This window comes from Pteropus alecto, unplaced genomic scaffold (assembly GCF_000325575.1).
Source record: "Pteropus alecto unplaced genomic scaffold, ASM32557v1 scaffold103, whole genome shotgun sequence".
In the NCBI taxonomy this organism is placed as follows: Eukaryota; Metazoa; Chordata; class Mammalia; order Chiroptera; family Pteropodidae; genus Pteropus; species Pteropus alecto.
The window spans coordinates 13428184-13450645 of NW_006436288.1; the positions used below are offsets into that span (position 1 = coordinate 13428184).

At 36.4% G+C, this 22462-nt stretch overlaps 1 protein-coding gene across 1 annotated transcript in view; it reads right to left on the minus strand.

The window, feature by feature from the left end:
- Positions 1 to 22462, minus strand: part of DENND5B (DENN domain containing 5B) — an 87610-nt gene that overhangs the window by 24380 nt on the left and 40768 nt on the right. The window contains exons 8-13 of the mRNA XM_015590076.2: positions 18873 to 19023; positions 14903 to 14996; positions 10680 to 10811; positions 9264 to 9416; positions 8354 to 8432; positions 934 to 1015 (exon numbers count right to left, since the gene is read on the minus strand). Of these exons, the coding sequence (XP_015445562.2) occupies positions 934 to 1015; positions 8354 to 8432; positions 9264 to 9416; positions 10680 to 10811; positions 14903 to 14996; positions 18873 to 19023 (691 nt within the window). The remainder of the gene's footprint in view (positions 1 to 933; positions 1016 to 8353; positions 8433 to 9263; positions 9417 to 10679; positions 10812 to 14902; positions 14997 to 18872; positions 19024 to 22462) is intronic.

Genomic DNA, 22462 nt, shown 5'->3' on the forward strand with positions numbered 1-22462 from the left:
AAATAAATTAATTAAAAAATGCAAGAGAAAAAAAATAATTAAAAATGAAAAAAAGATAAAAATATATAAATTGATTGAGATAACAAAAACCAACATTACTGAACTCTTACTACAAGCCAAGTACTTCTTGAAACTTTTCGCAGTGATAGACTAAGTCATTTAATTTTCATAACAATCCTATAAGATAGATAACTGTTTTTCTCTCTATTTGAGAGACAGGGAATTAAGGCACAGAAAAGTTACAAATATTGCCTAAGGTCGCACAGCTAGTAAGTGGTGAAGCCAGGATGTGTTACTGCTATACTATGCTGTCACTCATCGACGTTATGCTTTGCAATTGCAAGTATCTGACAAATCAAATAAACATCAATTAATATTAGTAAAGCAATAAGCCATAAAATAAAAGTTATGTGTTATATCATTCATATTAAACCCACATATTTTAAGAGTTGACTAAGTATTATACCTAAAATGTTTAAAAGAAAAAAGCCTCTGCCTTACTTATTCAACAAACCTTTTTAGATATCCTGATACCTTCTGATGATTTCTAAAACCAGCGGAACTGCAAGTGATAATCCTCAGATTTGCATTTGCTTCAAATTAAATCTACCTGCTAGCAGTTTTTCTGCCAAGTAAGCTGTCATTATTTGCAGATATTTGGGTCTGTATCTGTAGGCCACAGGTATTTAAGGAGGTTTTAAAAAACTAAACCAAAGAAACTGTAAAATAACTTAGAGATGCTTTAAAACTCTTCTTAGCCACATTTTCTCTTTTGATATAACAGTATAAAGGTAAAATAAACAAGATTATAAAAATGTTATCTTGAGAATATCTAAGCAAAAAACACACATAGCCAGAATCATTTGAGCAAATTAAGTGAAAACCATAAATATTTCAAAGTTATCACCATATGCTAACACACATAACAAATACCTCATGTCTTGGATAAGGGAGACTCTGAGTGTGGGCAACATAACTCCCGAGTCAGATTTTCTTCTTTCTGGTCCCAGGGCAACTATGTCAAAGAATATCAGCAAAACATTAGAAAAATAACAGTAAGGACAAAAAAAACCTACCTGGTTTACATTCTACAATTAATACTTTGAAATTACTTTAATAAAAACAAAATTTGAAGACAACAGAAAAACTCAGATTCTTTTCCCAGAATGTTGCTACTTTATTAATACAGTAAACCAGCTATTTTCTTTCTAGTTAATCTGGGGCTGTGTCTGTAAATTTAAAATGAATCACAAAAGCCCACTTAGCAAATAATGCAATGTGTGCAAATTTTGGCCATAAGGGCCAGTCATTTCCTAAAGTTATTCATTTTAATTGCATGGGATAATTACATTAAAACAATGTCTATAAATTAAGCTACTAAGTATGTGAATCATCTCTTGGCTCATGAATTGCAATCACACAATTTCCCTATATAGCAGGTCTTTGAATAACATTGTTTCGTTATAACATCCATGAGATGCCATAGGAACCTAACTCTTGTTTATGTCAAGTAGCCTGTGGTAAAACTGGTTTCATCATTTGTCAGTTCTCTTAAAGTCGCACAACCTGTTGAGGATGTCAAGTGAGGACTTACTCTACCCTATCTCTATCTTACTCTAAGAGTTTGAGCTTTCTACCCTATCTTACTCTAAGAGTTTGAGCTTTCTAGTCTGGTTTAAGTTTCTACTTCAAAGTTCAGAATCCAAACTACAGTATGTATATCATGCAAAGTAAGGACCGTAAATGGACGTTTAGAAGTATAATGTCCATGAGTCTCTTATGAAGCCTGAATAGCTAACATTTATAAAAGAAAGAAAGATTATTCTCTTACATAGCAATGGGTAAAGAAATCAATTACTGGCTAATGTATTGTAATTGGAGTGTTCAATCTCATTTTGAGATGGCTATGGAGTTTTGTGCTCTTTATTTCTATTTTCCCATCTGTGAGTGAAAATTAAATTGCACTATCACACTGACCAAATATAGTTGATCCCTGAACAACATGAGTTTGAACTGTGAGGGTCCATTTATATGTGGATTTTTTTCAATAAATATATTGGAACATTTTTTAAGACTTCCTTACTACCATGAAGCAATTGCATTGATTACACTAGGCTATCATAAAGCAATCATATTGTTGCTTCTTTGTTATCAATGCATGAATCGTTATACCTGTAAATAAGTATAAATTTCTTTTTCACATTTTTTCATTTTTGATGTCTAGTGTTAGTAATACGTATAACATCTACAGTGTTTTGTATAAGACGGTATTGATGTAGGTACTGACAGATGATTCATCTTGTAAATAAATGATATAAATTTAAGGTATTGATAAATACAATACAGTACTGTAAATGTATTTTCTCTTCCTTATGATTTTATTAATAACATTTTCTTTTCTCTGGTTGACTTTATTATAAGAATATGGTATATAATATATATATCATACAAAATATGTTTTAATCCACTGTTTTTGTTAATGGTAAGGCTTCCGGTCAACAGTAGGCTATCAGTAGTTAAGTTTTTGGGGAGTCAAAATGTATACGTGGATTTCTGACTGCACGGGGTGGAGATGTTGGCACCCCAACCCTGTGTTGTTTAAGGGACAAACTGTACATCAGGACTGTTAGAATTTAGGATGTGATTAAACCTGTATTTTCTCAGTTTTTAGATCCATTCTACTTTGGTGGGCTACATCACAACACTAGAACACAAATATCTAGTTGCAGCTGGCACTGAAGGAAGACAAGACGGGGAACATTTTGGTGTGTATAAGGATCTACACGTTTTTGGTGCTTGGTGAACGAGGATGGGCTGACACTTGGCAGATATAAATGTGTACTGATGGGGCTGCTACGACAACGGAGATGTGGCCAGGCCAACCTAAAGGAAGTTCTCTTATCCCTTAACACTTCTGCATCTTTCTTATTTACAGCCTATTTATCACTTTAGATTGACAGCAGTATAGCTTAATAGTTAAGAACATGGCTTTCTTAAACCCGACAGAGAACCTAACAGCTCACTGACTCTGGACGAGTAACTTAACCTCTCTGTGGTCTGCTATCTCATCTGCAAACTGGGAACAATAACAGTACCTACCTTATTCAAATTGATGTAAAACACTTAGACTAGTGCCTGGCACAAAGTAAGTTCTCAATAAACAAAATAAAATTTAGCTTTAATTTTGCCTCTGTGTGAAATCTTTCTTGACTATTCTCTCTGCCCCAGGTACACTATTAGATATTTCCTCTAACAGGACCTATAAAACTGAATGTCTACCATAAACTTACCATAATTTAACATTTCTATTATTCCTATGAAACTATATGCCTCTTGAGGCTCAGCCATATCCTCTTCCTAGATCCTCTGGGCCTAACAGAGGGCTCATACAATGTACATGCTCAACAAATACTCCCTGAGGAAGATAAGACTATGTAGAGCCAGATGGCAGAAGCTTAAAAGACAAATTAGAAATTTGCAGAGATCCTAGGGAGGTGGGAGAGACTTTGAAAAGAAATGATATGCTCCTGAGTACTTTCCAGTTAGTCAACTAGAGTGATAGTGTGATGGTATAAAAGAAATAGGGATATGAGCTAGAAGTTATTCCAAAGGCCAGTGTGTGGGATGAACTAAGACAAGTGGAAGTCAGAGAGAACAAAGAGACTAGGCAGTAGCAGAAAACATAGGACTTAACGACCAATATAAAGGGTAAGCAAGACCCAAAAGACAAAAACAGCATTAAGTATGGATATAATATGTTTTATACAGATTACCTTATCTAATTATAACTTTCCTAATCTTAATTTTGCAGATGAAGAAAGTGAGTTTCAAAGAGATTAAGAAACTGGCTCAATTATATATATTCATTAAAATGGGCAGAGTGTTCTGATGTCATGTCCAGTGGGCTTTCTGTTACATTACGGATGACTTTCTAGCTTCTCAGTTTGATTGCAAGAAAGGTGCTGATGCCATTAAAAAGATGGAGAGAGAAAGCCTGATAGGGACAGGAGAGAGAGGTGCTGAGATAATGAGCTTGTTTTAGGAGATGATGAGTCTGAAGTCCCAATGGACCATCAAAGATGGATGTCTAGAACTAGGGCTGGAGACAGAATAACCTGCTAATGGGACAGTTGGACGGTGACATTAGAGTAGAGAATAGTTGTTATGGTTTGAATTACGTCCTCCAGGAAGATGCTGAAATCCTAACCGCCAGTATGTATGAAACTGACCTTATTTTGAGACAGGGTCATTGGAGGTGATCGAATTAAGATGAGGTCAGTAGGATGGACCTAATCTATTGTGACTCGTGTCCTTATAAAGAGGGGACATTTGGACACAGAGACAGATGTGTGCAGGAAAGGAGCTGTGAAGACACAAGGAGAATGCCATCTATAGGCCAAGCAATTCTTGAGACTAACAGATGCTAAGAGAAGAGGCACAAGACAGATTCTCCTTCATAAGCCTCAGAAGGAATCACCCCTACTAACGCTCTAATTTTGGACTTCTACTCTTCAGAACTATGAAACAGTAAATTTCTGTTGTTCTAGCCACCCAGTTTACAGTACTTTACAGCAGCCCCAGGAAACAAATAAGGTAGTTTATTAGAAACTCTGGAGGAAAATTTATAAACTATTTAAACGTGTACTTCTATTCCTATTTCTTAATCCAATATACTTAAAAGCAATAGGCTACTTACTCTTTCAATAAAACACTTGTGGATTAATACTTAGCCACAAGAATTCCCTTTATATATCTGTCTGATTCAGGGCTACTGCATGGGAAGTAAATTTACAGAGGGCAAAGACTGTATAAATTGTTTTTATAAAACCATCTATTGTTTATAGGCAAGTAAGTTAATTAATAGAAAACTTCTGATGAAGATAAGATGATTGAGTGACTCAAAATTCTTGGGCTAGATCTGGAATAACCACTCAAAAGCAGCATGTCTACCCTTTTCTGCACTCTACCCCACCTCCTGCCAATTGATTTAAAAATTCATTTAAAGTTTAGTGGAACCTTGTCTGAGGATGCAAGTTTTAAAAACAACACCTATGTCTAAGCTGGCCAACATCTTTAAAAATAGAAACGTTCAGGTAATATGTCAAGAATGGTCTTCTTTCTAGGATCAATTTCTTTCTGAGATCCTTTCTCTGAAATAGGACCTCGAACTATTAGGTGCAGTAACTTGGTCAAAATTTGACTAGGTCAAAATTAAGATAGTCCGAAAGACATGGAGGAAGCTTAACTGCATATTACTAAGTGCAAGAAGCCAATCTGAAAAGGCTACATACTGTATGATTCCAATTACATGACATTCTGGGTAAGGCAAAACTATGGAGACAGTAAATAGGTCAGTGGTTGCCAGGGGTTAAGGGAGAGGGAGGGCTGAATAGGCAGAGCACAGAGGATTTTTAGGGTGGTGAAAGTATTCTGAATGGTACTATAATGGGGGCTACATGTCATTATACATTTATCTAAACCCATAGTTCAAGACCAAGAGTGACCCCTAATGTAAACTATGGACTTTGGGTAATCATGTGTCAATGTAGTTTCATCATTTGTAAGAAATGTAGCACTTTGGTGGGGGATGCTGATAATGGGGAGGCTATTCACATGGGGTGCAGGGAGTATATGGGAAACCTCTGTATCGTCTGCTCAATATTGCTGTGAACTGAGAACTGCTCTAAAATATAAAGTCTATTTTAAAAAATTAAGATAGTCTACCCTGCTATGGTTCTTTCACTAAGACAGACCTTTTCCATTTTTCTGCAACCCTTAACATGTCTCTGACTCCTGCTTAGTGTTGTTTGAAAGAACAGTAAGGATCTAGCCTCATCCTGGCTGTATTAAAAAGAGCAGTGTTCAAACCCACTATAACTCTCTAAGGACTTACAGAATCTTTCCTTAATATAAAAATGCAGACTGTTTACTGACATTAATTAGGAAGCTTAACAGCTGGCAAACAAAAAGCATTTTTTGAAAAACCAAACTAAACCAAACAAACCACCCTGATTTAAAAGCAGAAAAATCAATGAACTGCTCATTTCTGTATAATTAGAACAAGTTTCTCAATAATGAAACAATTTATATTTAAACTGATGTTTTCACATATATTTCCCATTGTCATATTTTTAAATCATAACCTCATGGGCTGAATCATCAAAAGTGTTAGAGCAATATTTATAAAATCCATCTCTCCAAACAGACAATAATTTCATTTCCAAAGCTACATGGCTTATCTTAACCTTACTTAGCTTGTGTTCATTCTTATTTCATTAGCCCTTCTCATCAACACTTGACAATGCTGCAGTGAATCAATGAGTCGTTGACACATTTGGTATTTCTTATCTTTGACTTCAGAGTTTTGCTGGTCCCACTACTGACTGATTGACTGAAGGCCACTGAAAACAGCTGTGTTTCTGGTCCCTGGTTCAACATTTGACCAGCCAAAGCCATGATGCTGCTGGTGTTGCCCAGCAGCTGCTCACTCTAACAGCTGGACATTCTCGCATGCATCACTTGGTGCAGGAGCCAATGTGTCCACCTCCCTGCTTTAACCAAGTATGGATTTCCAACCTTTCAACCTACAAGCAGCTATGTCTTCCAAGGAATTTATTTTTTCTAATCAGGATAAGCTACTTCGGTTACGGTCTTAAAGTCTGCAACTTTGGTTATGGTCTTACAGGCTGAAAAGCTACATATTTTATGAATACCATTTTAAAGTGTTAAAGACTGTTTCAGGGCATATGCCAATGCATTTTTACTTTTCAATAGAAAAAGCAGCAAAGGAGATGGACACTAGAAAATGCTTTTTAAACTTAACCTCAATCTTTATAAATATAGTTACATTCTGGGACATAAGAACCTTAACATCCTGTTGAGAGGAGCTCCAGGGCAATGTAGTATCAAATTCATATTCTTAGCTGTTTCACTGAATACATTTAAAAACTAGGTTTCCAACAATAAACAACATATTTAGGTTAGTATTGTGCTCTAGGGGCAGAGAGGGGAATGGAAATAGGGTACTTCAATAATATTTGCAATGTTTTATTTCTTAAGCCAGTGGTTGGCTTATGAGTTTTTAAAAATATATATTCTTTACATTTTTGAATGTCAAAAAAAATCAATAATTTTAGGAAAGTTTCCCAATTATCTAATTCAGTATAAAACATTTTATCTCTAGTAGGCCTACCACTGTTATTTCTACTTTTTGTGAAACAGATGGCTATTTTACATAAAGAAAAGCAAGCTCCTTGTGAAAAATACATGGTAGGTAGACTGTCTAGGAGCCCTACATAACTCTGATGAGCTAAATAAAGAAGTATGACACATCTAACATGTGATGTCCTCTTATAAATTGAAGAAGAAATCTAACTCCTTGAGATTTTGGAGACATATATACATGCTTTATTCCCTGAAAGATTAATAGAGTTACAAAATTTTAAAGAAAAACCTAGTATATATATCACCTTAATACTAGCGAGAGTAAGATGTACAGTAAGTCCTCACTTAACACTGGTAAGTTCTTAAAAACTGTGACTTTAAGTGAAACAATATATGACGAAACCAATTTTACCAGAGGCTATAAACAATAACTGAGAACCTATAGCATATTTCTGGTCACAAAAATATCACCAAATTTCTAATTAAAGACCCAGAACACGTGTAATATTAAACACTGAAGTCAATGTGAGCTACACATATATTTAAGAAAGATTCATAAAAACAAGTAAGATGATGATTTTCTAACCCGCTTATTCCAGTTCAGGATCATGGGTGGCCGGAGCCTCTCCTGTCAGCTCAGGATACCAGGCAGGCATGCTCACCCTGGATATGCAGGGCATACTCATACCCATGCCAACACCTACACTGACTCACACTGGGACAGCTTAGACACGCCAGTTCACCTCACGTACACATACATCTCTGGGATGTGGGAGGAAACCAAAGTCCCTAGAGAACTGTCCACACAGATATTGGCTCCGGCCAGGAACCTACTTTTTTTCTCATCAATGCTATAATGCAACAACAATGAATGAAACGAGGTTATTCAAAGACCTGCTGTACTTGTCCTTTACAATTCGCATGTTATCTCCTTTGATCAACATTGTCTTGGCATAGCTATTATTATTTTTTCTAACTTGTGGATGAAGTTGAAGATCACCAAGATCAAGTGACTTTTCCCAGGTCTCACAGCTAATAAACAACATTGCTCCCTCTACTTTACCCGACTACTGACAAGATGGCATAAGTTTCAGCTTGAGAGAAAGATGGAGAGACAAAGCCATATAGAACTGATTCTTCACATGGTCCAGTGATACCTCTTCTTTAAAAACAATCAATGAACTCTCACCTGGTGATTCTGCAAGATGCTCTTGCTTCTCTTCTCTGTCCTGAAACTGAATTAAATGTGACCACAAAGCTGACTTCCCCTGAAAGTACAAGGTATATAAAAATTTTCATTTTATAAGAAATAATTCATCAAAAAATAATTTCTCATCAAAATCATTCACACTGTAATGGCCATTATGAAGTCTGGAGACTCAAGCTCAGCCATTCTCAGCTTTGTGACATTCTGAGCATCCTGCTCCTTGTGTAACAAGGTCATCCGTCCTTTGCCTCACTGAGAAAACTGGCAGAAGGGCAGCTACTAAGCAAGAGGCGAGAAATGCAGGCACAGAGATTGCTGACTTCAGCTTGGTTGTTACTTAGTTGTATGTAATTAGGCCTTCTATACTAGCTTTCCATGTAACTATGGAATTAAAAGGCTCTAGCAGCATATGGAATGGCAATGAGGAAAGAAAGCAGGCAAAAAGGAGAAAGAAAAAGGGGAAAGAAGAAACATGCACAAAACAGAAAAAAATCCAGAAAGGGAGACTAGAGGGACAAAAGCAAAGAAAGCATTTGAGGTTTCCCACCTCTAATTACTAGTAACTTAAAATGGTAAAGAACTGTTCATTCTGGCTGATTTTTTTCCCCTGTACAGCGACAGAAGTAGACACTTAATGGAATTTACAGAGGATATGGCCTCTACAAGTGAATGTGCTGTTTCATCCTTTCCTGTTTACCAGGAAAGAACCCCAAACCACCTCCTAATCATGGGTTATACTTTCTTTTTCTAGAATTAAAACACTTGTGGCACATTTCGGTCATCCTGTGACAAAGGACCATCCTTTAATTTTTATGATGTCTTTTCCTCCTTGTTACATTTCCTAACAGGGCTCCTCATTGGCCGTGTCATCCGGGCATCCTGGGACTGTTACCTGCTTGACCTGCAAGCCGTGGCTCCATATCCTTTCCAGAAGGTCACAGAGGCTGGCGATCAAGGTGTTCTCCTCCAAGCCGGTTATGTTTGCTTCTCCATGGCCCAGCTCCACTGCTTCGTGGCCCATCTTCTCCACCAACATGCGTTTTGTCTGAAAACATCATGTGTGGTCACAAGTGTTATCCCAGCAGTAAAACTAAAATCCAACATGACTATTACTGGATCAAGAGACCTGTGTTCCCCTAATTATATTTCTAATTGCAGATTTTTAATCACCCTGGGAATAGTGTCTTAATCTCTGTGGTCAACTAACTTGAGTAATATTAGGTACACTTTTACTATTTCGTCAGAAAGAGGGTCACTAACGAGAGATAACGATGCTGTTTTAAAGTATCCCCATGTAAATGTTTATGTATGACAATTTTCAGACTGCTCACTTGAGTAATTCTGGGAATTACACCAGACCTATAAAATGTACTGTCAGAATCTGAAATCCCATCCTTCCATAACTAGCCTCCCACGGCCCCGCATCTTAGCATACTAAAGATATTTGCACTTAGTTTTGACTGTACTTAGGCAGAAACCACAATACAAACCAGTAGCTCTAAATTTTTTTCAGAATTCTATTTTGTGAGTGAATCAGGCCTCATTTTTTCCCTTCCTTTTTTTCCATTTTTTTTTCTCTTCTCTGCTCATGAGTATGCACCAGAAAAATAGAAAGGAAATGGAAATCAGTTTCAAGTAAGTTAATTTACAGCAGTCTTAGCTGCTCTTATAAAATGTAAAGAGAGAGAGAACCTAGGTCCTTTATGCAGGATCTTGTCCCTGATTCAGTGCTGTCTTTGAAAATAGTGCATTTATTGAATACACAGAGAAGGTCCTCAAGAAATGATCGTCCAGTGAATGAAAGCATTGGCTAAAGTGATGTTCTGAGGTTTTCGATTTGTATTGCTACCTCTGATAAACTAAACACAGATATCAGAGAGTAGACTAGTATGTAATACAGAGAAACCTACAACACAGCTAAGGTCTTCTTCCTCATGGGGATATACACACAGAAGTATGGGCACAGATAAGGTTCTACACAGGTGCACATACAGACACACATTTTTCACATAAGATGACAACATCCCTGACACAACTTCTGACTGACTTAATATCTATCTATTCATGTTGGAGAGGATGACAGCAATGGCTGAAAAAGAAATACCGTGCAGTGCTCCCTTGGCACTAGCTCTGTGGGCAATGGAGAACCCACGGAGGTTCCTGACCTCAGTAAAAAGCACACGTTTAGGCCCCAGTACACATTTTCCTCCAGGGAAGCTATAGGCTCAAACGGGGGTTGACTCTGTTCATCTGAGCCTTGTACACCGAATAAAAACAAATGCAGTTTCCTCACATTGGTAATACATACCTTCATTCTACATTCTTTTAATAAGCCTTCTACAAATTTCCAGTTGGTTTGTGCAATCACTGCGGGAGAGAGGTCTGACAATTTGGGTTGCCTCAGGTTTTTTCCTAAACTTCGTGCCTCTTGCATATATTTCTAAAAATTAAAGAGTATTTTTAATGCATAAACATCAGATATTCTCCTGACATACTTAACCTTAGACAAACAAGTGCAGGAACAAAACCATATGTGCATACGTGCAGCAATACAAGTTTTAGTGCTCCAAAGGCAGAGGACATTCGTGCCCGCCCCCAAATTGTTAACTGCTGTGAAAATGAGGGTGACAGAAGAAACCCCATCAAGTTGAAACTCATTCAAAATGAGATGGAAGTTCATGTAGTTTAGTCTTTTTATTGGGAATAACCAACATTGTGATTAGTCAGGATCATGGTTAGGATGAAAAAATTGGGGTGTTTGGATTACAAATCAGGATTCTGCAGGTACACCCAGTGACTTTCAGATCACTGGTTTCCTCCACTCCTCTCCCTACAGATTAACAGGCTTAACGTACTTCTAGCTCTTGCGCAGAGCTCCCTAAACCAACCCTTTGCTCTAATCCAAGTCAGGACAGTAAAATCAGGAGTCATGTGCTCCAAATGCAGGAGGTATCGATCTTGTTTTCTGTGACATGTTTGCTACATCCCTCCCTTGCCTTCTTCCACACTCAAGAGAAAGTGGAAACATGGTATCACTTTCAGAGACAGTGATGGCTCAGAGCACAGAAATCCAGTCCTCTGCTCTTGAGCTTTGGTTAGTGGATTTCCAGGAAAAAAAAAAATCACTACGGTGATTAGGGTACGACACTTACTGTCTCTTTCTATGCCACCTGCAAAAGCTCTTCCAGATATCTTATGTTTGCATCAGGATCACAAGGCAGAATCCTCCCAAAGTCCCAGTGTCTTAGGACCATATTTAGAAAATAACTACTCTAAATTATATAGTAAAACTAGCAGTTTGTTGGGGAGAAGAGATTGCAAGACAGTGCATCCTCCCACAGACACATATGTGAAATCTTACTGTCTTAAGGGGAGAATTTGAAATTATAAGTGAAGATGTGTAAAATCCTTTGCATTCTTTAAATAAAACATAGTTTTGTACATTCAGTATATTTCCCCTTTGGAAGAAAAATAATCCATTAAATCTGGTACAAATTTTTTAAAAAATCTCACTGATTAGGGATTCCACTTATTTGTTTACCTGCGACTTCCCAACCCTCCTGATGAAAGGCTGCATTAACAAAACAATCGGTTTCCTTTCCAGTGCTATCAGTTTAAGGACAGATTTAAAAATCAAATCAACTCTACAAGCATTTAGTTCCCTGAACACTTGTGTATACTTCTGCTTTAAATCTTTTTTAGAGGGTCAAAGAAAGAAGGAAAATTGAGAATGAGAGACAACTGCCACCACTAGGGAAATAAAGTGTAACAAGGTCTACTGAAACATTCTGAAGGTTCATTTTCAAATAAATAAAAGCAGGAAATGAAAAGTTTCAGAAAAACTAATCTGAGATACATAAGGCAGGGATCTTATGTGAGAATAATACCTTTACTTCCTATTATTTCGGGTTGTATGAATGTTATTTGGAATATTACAAATCATAGATAAAAGGTTGGTAAAAACAAATGTTAACTTGTGAATGTGAAAAGGGTTCTGTTTCTCTTCCAGCCTCAGTTATTGTCTCTGGGACTTGGGTAAATGGCAAGAGAACGACTACGAGAGAAACGAGAGAAAGGCTCAATCCTAAAGAAAAGTTAAGAATCAAAGTTGGCTTAGGAAGAAAAGGAGTGAGTAGCATCATCAGGCAAGAGGGTAGGAAGGAGTCTCTAGCATTCTCTTTTTCTCCAAAATATATGAATAATTAGATTTTTAAAAGTCAATAGTTGGATTAAAAATTAAGCACTGTTTAAAAGTTTATGTTCGATTTTATAATCATAAACAAACTAGATTGTGGCTGTCCTTTGAGTGGCCATGTTTACTGAGCACCCAGCACTACACCTATGGGGCGGGGACAGTTATTAGCCAACAGTGAACCACCTGTAAAGTCTCCTGATCATCTCTGCTGAAGCTATAGAATGAGCAACATTCTATCGGCGTGCACAGAAAGGATACAGAAGATGGCACGGGCATCCTCATAGCCAGTGAGGCTGCCTCTGCATATTGCAAAAAGAGAGCAGTGCCTTTACAGTAAATGAGGGATGAGAAAAACGGGATATTCTCTGAGGCAGCTGGAGGAAACGGTGTATTTTAAGAAGAAAATGGAGAATGAGAAACCTTTCGCAAGGAATATTTTTATAATAAAGTCCATTTTACTGCAAAGGGAAGTTATCTCAGATTTCTTCTGAGATTTCTACCATGCTCTCCTTTTGTCAAAGCCAAAAGCAACAAACCACTAGGAACTACCTGTGAAAATATATCCTATCAGTCAATAAACTCTGAACTAACTGCTCTTTAGTACAGGCTCTCCCTTAATTTTCTAATAAACATCCTGTTCTTCTAACTGGGATTGACTTGTGAAGAGAAGACCATTGTAAAGTTAATTTATGCTAATATGTCATAATGGGAAAAATATGGCCAATAGTCCAAAGTTACTCTTGCCCTCAGGTAAGTAACTGTTTAGTGCCACTTGGTATGCAAGGTGACTGGGAAGAATACTGGCCTGGAAGTCAAGAGTCCTGGGCTGTAGGCCCAGCTCCGCCTTTGTGTGTCCATTTAACTTTGGACAAGTTTTAGACTTCAGTAAATCATGTCCAGTTGGACAAGATGACCTCAGGTGTTCCCCTTAGCACTAAGATTCTACTGATGACCTAATTTTCTGACCACGTAAAATATAGACCACAAGGGTAAATTAAAATGCTGTGGAGGTAAAACCTAGCTGAAGAAAAGCTGACTGAAAAGGAATCACTTCTGCAAAATGCTTAAATCAAAGGGAGTTTGAATATTTATTTCTTTTTGGAAAAAAAAAAAATTTGCTAAATCTGCTCCCTCACCCCAAATCCCACGGATTAGAGATTTGAATAATTAGTTTTACCTGCCAACGGTAGAGAATTACTCATACTCGTGCTAACACACACTACCATGAAAAGGTACCAAACACGCTTGGAGGTGGAGAGCAAAATGGAGAGGCTGAGAGGTCACGTCACAGGGTGATGTGAGGCATTCTAAGTCTATGTGCACTCACGCATGTGGATAATTCAAGGAACACCAAAGACAAGGTTCGAGAACATCTGCAAAGCACTTTCAGGCAAAGAACATACCAGGCAGCACTCAGAGAAGGATTTTTTAGGAAGTCGTGCAGGAGGAGGTGGACCCTGATCCCACTCCCAGAATGCCATGGAGTTCTGACAGACCAAAAGTTCCCCGGAAGGCTAAGAGGACGGAGAAGTGCCAATGACAGAAAAGCAAAAAAGAAGAGGATATGGGAGAAAGAGACAAGCAAAACAAGCATGCATATGATAAAGTCACAGCAAAAGAAGGGGAAAGAAAATACTGTAACATAAAGAAAAGCACTAGATATGTTATGCTTCAGTTCTTAAGAAAATGTTTAAAATCATATATGTATGAACACATCAACAAAAAGCAGTATACATCTGGAATGATGCTTTGTGCTTTATTTCTACACACTTGAGTTTAGAAAATAGTTAACAGATCTGATTTTTCTTTTGATCACAAGAAATAATCAACTTACTTAATATTATTCAAATACATAATTATGATTTTATTTTCAAGTAGTACAAATAAAGCATAGGATCTTAATTTAAAAATAATTTTTAAAAAAATTTAAAAATGGTGTCAGCAAGCCAAGGACAAAGCACAGGCAAATACATCTCTCTACTTACTAAGTTTAAATTATGCTTGAAACTGAAATGTATACACTTCTGAAAATGTTTTTCCATACAGGAGACATATTAACCAAAAATGTATTTTAAACTTAGCCTTGTACATGTGCTACACAAGGAGACTTGTTTTAGAGCCTTATTTCAGATGTTCTGAAATTACAAAAATGGGGGGCGGGAGGGGGAAAGGGTGTTTTCTGCTATAAGGCAGTACAAAAGGAGTACTATTTTAGAATACAACTAAACCTGTTTTTTCAAAAGAATGGGAAATAACCTATGCAATGACATGTGCTGGGCTGAGTGAGCCTAGTTCTGGCTCCTGTATGAGACGCCACAGGAAAGCAGCCCACATACCTCCCTCAGGTCGTTGTCCAGTCCAACGTGCTCAGAATGCTGCCGAAGGCGGTCTTTCCTGCGCTGGGCCGTGGCGCTCCGACTTACCCAGCGACTGGAAAAAAACAGAAGGTGTAGGTGAACACCACCAAACCCACAAAACGTGGTCACTTACCTTTAAAATGGAAAGAATGAACTGCTCAAAACAAAAGACTGGCAACACTTATTTTTCTTTTTTTAAATATATAACGGCTTTTTTGAGATATAATTTAAATACCATACAATCATCCATTTGATGCATGTAATTCAATGGTGTGTAGTATATTCACAATGCTGTGCACCTAGCACAATCGGTACTTTTTAAAAACTGAGGTTAAAAAATACATAGTATGTCCTCTGTAATGTCCCCTCCTTTCCATCTTACCTGTCCAACAGAGCTCCAAAATCTGGATGAATATTACCCTCTCACTTCCCTTATCTTATATCCTTGGATATTAGTTCTTTATTTCACTCATGACTACCCATGAACCACTTTACCTATCCTTTATCAACTCTCCCCCAATCTTGTCAAAGACTATTCCATCTTTCGCTTTACCCTCAAGTGTCTCCACTTAACTGATAACCTACCTTGCCTCCTTCCTCTTGTCCTTCATTTAATGATACATACACACAGACACCTCATCTTTCTTCTAATCCTTAAGTATAAAATACACTGGCCTTAGCTCAAAACTATTTCTTCCATCTGTGTCCCTGACCAATTCTCTCTTGCCTTCTTCAGCCTGCTCCATCGGTCACCTCCTGTGCTGTCTCTCCAATTTTTCTCTTCGAACTAAGAAAAACCATGCGTATCCCTCTTGACCCTCTATAATTACGTTTAAATCTCTTTCTTAACTCTTCTCATGTAGCAATGCTTAAAGAGAAACGTTTAGACGTAAAGTCTCTACTGATTTGCCTTTGGATCTTCAGTTCATCTCGAATCAGCTTCTTCCCATGAAATGCTCTTGATGAAGCCACTAATATCTCTACCTGCCATATGCAATGGCTATTATTCATTCGATTACTAGCTTCCTCAAACTCTCTGATACATTTAGTAGAGCTGATCACTCCTTCTACCTTAAAACTCCACCTATTTTCAACTACCTCAGTGTTTCTAATGGGATAAGCTCTCTCACCTTTGAGACTTTGTCCCTAAAGTTTTCTCCCAACTTCTATTCATCTTTCAGATAGCTTAGATGGCACACAGGACATGTTTCACCAAAATCTTTATCAGTTACCTTTCTTGTACTCTCCAACTGTAGTACCTACCACAGTGTGTTATTCTTACTTATCCCTATAATTCTATAAAATCCTATTATAAATTCTTTAAGGGCTCGTATCATGTCTGTCAGCCATTTTATTGGCACAGTATATTACATCACCTGCCCCTTCTATAAATACACTTTAAATAAATAATCAGAGATGCAGTCTAACATTTACGTTTACAGATTTTCATCACTGCATATAAGCAGTAACAAATTCTGTTTCCTTTATTCCAACACTCATTTTGGCTTTTAAATGTTCCTGAAATCAGGATGTATCTTTCACTCCAAAAATATGCTAAATGCATGATTTTTCCAAAAAGCTTTTGAGTTAATAGTAGATTTTACAACCAACAGTTACTTACAATTAAGTAAATGTGCTCAAAACAACCTGTGTTCAACAGTAAGAGGTGCTATATGATGAAATAGAATCATTAAAAAAAAAAATCAAGTTTCTAAAAATAATATGGGAGAGTGCTTCTGATATAATAATGAATGAAAAAGCAAGATACAGCACTGTATAAACAATATTCTAATTTTGTAAAGAAAAAAAAGTGTGAATGTGCACACACACCAAGATCCATGCAATGAAAAAACAACACCAAATGTTATGGGCGGTTTTACCCCATCACTTTCCACTATTCTAAATTTTCAAATGAACATTTTATATCAAACTATTTTTTTTTAATTTCCCAGGTCTTGACTATGTTTTCATTGCACTATTCTAGGAATATTTACTTGAGTATATATCCTTGACAGCACAGAGTCATACACAATATAAAAAATGAATTTATATTTTTGCCATTCAGGAAAAGTCATATTGCATACTGATAATTTATTATTTTTAATTTATTAATAAAGTATCCAATCTACAAAAAGCTTAAAATGAAAATGTTGCTTCTTTTGTTTCTTTTAAAATAATTTATGCATGCCTTTGGTTTCAAGCTTCTGAATCATCTCATTTCAGTCTGCTAGAGGAACACTGAATAATTATAAATATGGTACCAAGGAGGGTAGCCTTTCTTAATAGTTTTTTTCAAAAGGAACAGGTTTATATCAGGAAAAAAAAATGTGCAAAGATCTAGTGATAGCCCTCGGAAGTGGAATATAAAGGAGAGAACATTTCCCTTGGCAGGGAAAAGTGTAAAAGGCTTTAGGTAAAGAAAAGGATAAATATTGACTTACATAATATAACTAGCATCTCACTATACACTCTGTGGGACAAAATGCACTATTTAATTTTATTTTCAAAACAGAAATAAGCACCTGCTTGAGAAAATTACTACGAAGTCCGCACATTCCTGGTCTAGTTAAGTAATTCATTCTTTGCGTTATTAACTTCATTTACAAAGCATAATTTTACCAATGATTCCTTGAATCATTAAAGATTGCTTATTTGCTTTTGCCTTATAAGCAGCATTATTACATTCTCTTTAATAGTTGATCAATTATTTATATAGGCATGGCTATAAATCTCTTTACCCTGTGATTAGTTTTGAGATCTTTTTTCTTTCTGGTAAACCTGAAAATGTAATGCTTGGGGCTCTGTGTGGAAATGGGAAACCCTGAGTTTATATATAAGATTAATAGCAAGAAAATATGCCAGTAAGATTTTAAAATCAAAACCTCCCCTCCTGAGCACTCCCTACTTACCTTCTCTGCTTTATTTTTCATCACCAATCTTATCACTATCTGACAGGTTACTTATTTTTACATATTAAATTTCTTTATTGTTTGTTTCCTCCTACTTGAAAGCAGAGATTTCTGTTGTTCTGCTCATTGCTAGACTTCCAGTGAACAGGACAGTGCCTCATGTTATAATAGGGGTTCCATAAATATTTGCCAAATGAATGAATGAGCAATCGAATGCTGTCCAAAAGCAAATCAAACTATTAAAATTAATAGCCTACTTGTATCAAAGTGATTCAAACAATCAGGATATTTTATAAACATGAATTGTGTCCCCCCAAAAAGAAATGTTGAAGTTTTAACCCCAATACCTGTGAATGGGACTTCATTTGGAAATAGGGGCTTTGCAGATATAATCAAGTTAAAATAAAGTTATTAGAGTGAGCCCTAATCCAACGTGACTGGTGTCCTTACCAGAAGAGGGAAATGCGGACACAGACACAGAGAGATGACAGCCATGTGAAGACAAGACAGAGCTGTGTTACTAGATTCCAAGGAATGCCTGGGGCTACCAGAAGCTGGAAGAGGCGAGGAAGGATCCTCCCCTAGAGGCCTCAGAGGGAGCATGGCCCTGCCAACACCTTGACTTTGGATTTCTAGCCTCCAAAACTGTGACGGAATAAATTTCTGTTGGTTTAAGTCACCGAGTTTGTAGTACTTTGTTACTAGGAAACTAATACAGATAATGAAAGTAAAACTTTTCTAATTCCATTAGACAGTATTAGCACCATATTTAAACACGGTCATTTAAAGTGAACCTATTCTTAAAGGCACATTATCTAAAAAAAAAATTATCTCTCATCTTTGAATTTTCTTACATGATGGAATTAAAAGTCAAATACTCAGAGTGTCAATTCATATTTCAAATGGATTAATTTGGCCTTTGAATAAAGCAATCAGATTGATGAGATGTTTAATGGTTAAGCATTACTCCATTAGAACTGCAGAGCGCTGCACACTTCATTCATTCCTCAACCAACCACTCAAGTAAAGAACGTGCTTACTTGTTATTAGTTGGTCCTGTTGCCAAGACATCGGACTGTAACTTTGGGAAGAACCCTTGCTCATATTTGCCTTGACCAATTTTCATATCAAGTAGATGTGGGTGGATTGCAGTATGATCCATTTTCGTCAGCCGCTGCTCAATTGACTGGGCTATAAATTAAATTTATAATAAATGAGAGACGTTTCATGGCTAAGCCTTAAAAAATAATGCTTCTTCTACTCATGCACCAACAAGGAAGGAACTCAGTCTTTCTGACATTCTGAAGTAGATTTTTACAAAAGCTCTTCAGAAATTAGTATAATGTAAGTATAAAAAGGTTAATTTACAGTAAATACTGGATGATTAATTTTCATGATATTTCTGCCTTTGTCAAAAGCAGGGCAGTGGGGTTGAAAAATCTATAATTTGGTACTGAAATAGTTTCCTTTAAGTAGGAAATTCAATATTCTTAATGAAAACATGGTTCTAAGTATAACATAAAAGAAAATGATGGCAAATAAAATATTTTCCTTGACCTGAAAGCCAAGTAAAGGTAAGGAAAAAGCAAGCAGATGCCTTTTATTACTTTACTTTTTTGTAGAAAGACCCATTAAATATTTGTGGTTCCATTTGCAGAAACAAAGAACTGTGTGAAGTTTATTACTTTTAGTAACAGTCACATTCTCATTAATAGGAGTTACTTAGTGTTTATTAGATCAAGAGGAAAATCAGATGCAGAGAAAAATAAAATAAGCAGGCATTTAGAAAATGTCCAGAGGATAAGAAACTGACCTTCTGAAGAATAAAACAGGGCAAAGTTAATGACAGGAATTATCTATTTTTAAACCACTTAAAGTTAGGAGGATGTCTCAAAAATCCAAGCAACAGTAAACTATGTCTCTGGTAAAAAATCTTAAATGTTTTTACCAACTGAATTTTAGAGAAGAAATGTAATATTTGAGAATCAAGACTATGTCTCTAATCCCTTGCCTACATATTACTAAAACAGGAGAACAAGCAGTGATTGTGGTTGTGTGATAAATAGAACACACTGTGGGAAATGCTAATCTTAGGATTTGAGAGTAGTAAAAAAGTATTTTTATAACTATTTCATAGAATCAATTTATTTTGCCCCTTTTATACCAACGGATTGAGTACTGCTTGTTATTCCCTATACAAAGTCTAAAAAATATTTGGGGTGGGGGGCGGGCAGGAGGGATCTGTCCATGAAACATACTACTCTTATCAAAAGAACATGCTTAATACCATGTTACAAGAGCTCAGTGCTTCACTCGAGCCAGCTGTTTGTGTCTGATGATGGTATTAAGGTAAGCACTGCAGAAGCCACTATTACCCTCTATGACTTAATGTTAAATATCTACTTTAAATTTCCCTAATTTTTATTTATAACCCATAAAAATTTATCCAAAACTTTTTTGAATTTAATTTTGTTTTTAAAGAGTAACTTGTAACTTCTCTTGAAATATAATCCCTACATTCTATGCTGGGCAAAAGGATGCCATGTTTTAATGTGAAATGATATTTAATTTTCAATGATGCCCCCTGGTTCTCTACAACCCAATCTATACTCTCAATGCTTTCTAATATTTATAAAACACAATTAACAGATGGTTTAGGCAACACAATGCTTAGATTTATAGCATGGAATTTTCTGAAGTTCCTGCCAATTTTATGTTCCATGAAATACTACAAAATTCTGTCTCTGCCAATGAGTGCCTCTGTTTTATGAAAGGAAAAAAGGAAAAGTAGCTTCAGTTTTTCCACTGGATTTAAAATGACAGGGGAATCCATCTAATACTGAGTTACTCTCCTTTAGTTAGGAAGCTTTTTAAAAATAAAAATCGTAATTCACAATAAATTATTCTTGGGTTTACATTTAAGACTGCCAGAGGGGACACAATGCAATTTTACTTTTCTATGATTACATCACAAGTGAATACTGAACATTCAGAAATGATTAAATGCCTGCTTTGAGAAGTCATGGGCCTGTGGTTATACTTTCAAGGGTTTGTGCCAATATTATTTTCTGTGATTGGTAAGGAAAAAGAAAACTCTGCATTACTATCAACTTGTTGCCTTTCTGCACAGAAATCATGAGGTTCTGGTGCCACAATGTCAACAGCAGCTAGCCTCTGCCTAAAGAGTTCACCTGCAAATCAAAATTCTTTTTAGTTACAGGAAAAACAAAAACAAAAGCAAAACAACAAAAGTTACACAATAAAAATCCAATGTTGACAACAAAATCCCAACCCGATAAAAGAAATAACTGCACCCTCTTTGAGAGATTGACATAGTCACGGCCAGCTGCCTCCTCTAACTTTTTTGAAAAGTCTTTGATAAATTTAAGTTCCTGGGAGACTACTGCTTTGGCTGAATCTCATTTTCATATATGTTAAATCTGTAATGGTACATTTTCAAGAGTATTATATAATTTCTGTCAAGATAGTGGGAGTATCAAACTCTTTGAGAGGCTGAGAGAAAATCTATTTTAATTGAAAAGATTTTCTGGAAGCACACAAAATAATCGGTGCTTAGCTCCATTAAAAAAAAAAAACCCTGTCAGGAAGAGAGGAAGGAAATCAGCATTATGCTATTCATATGGCCGTTTAAGCACTGAAAGTCACACTACTCTCTGAGCAGGCACAGACAATTTCATTCATTCTACTCCCTCAATTTCCAGAAACAGAACTAACTGCCACTTCCTGAAGGGCTCCAAGGATCTACTCTCTTAAGTGAGAATATAGTAGGATGATGTTCCAGAGAGTTCTCAGAGAGACTGCTAAAGCTACATAAAAGACATCATTTACATACTTCTTTCCTTAAATATGCTTCAACTACAGCTTCACAAGACCTGTGACTTTGATCTATTTAAATAAGCGAGAAAGACAAGCAACAAAGGCAGAGCAAAGAAACCCCACATTTGCTGTCTCCTTTTTCTCCAGAGGAAAAACTGCTTCCAAATAGCTCCTATGTTTGAAGGAAAATGTATAAAAGAAGGGGACACTCAGGTGATAAATATCAGTTTATCTGGCGAACCAGGTATAAATGTATAAAATCGTGTGGATTGGTACATTTTACACGTTTCTTTATTGAATGAACAGCTAACATGGTAGTATGGCTTCAGGGTCGAGAATCAATCAAACCGGGTTCAAATCATGACTTCACCGATCACTAGCTATGCAAAACAAGTTACTTACTCAATTTTCTCAACTGTAAAATGAGGACAGTTATAAAACAAAAGTAAATGTGCCTCTACCTGCCTCAGCATTAGCATCAAGTGCAAGAAGACATGTAAAATAGCTGATATAGTGCCCATTACATAGTAAATACTCAGTAAACGTTGTCTATTAATATGATTTTTTTAGTGGCCTATATTACACCGCTAGACAGGACTAGCCAAGACTCATAATTCTCTTTGAGAGAAAAACTGGTGTCTGATTTGGGAAACCTCTAATTTGAATACAAGAATCCGGAGATTTAATTTCAATAAATGAAGCTATTATAATTAATGGCGCCACTAAAATAAACAGACTGTTTTAGTTATGTAGCATCTCAGATTTATTATTTTAAATTAACACTTATGTTTTC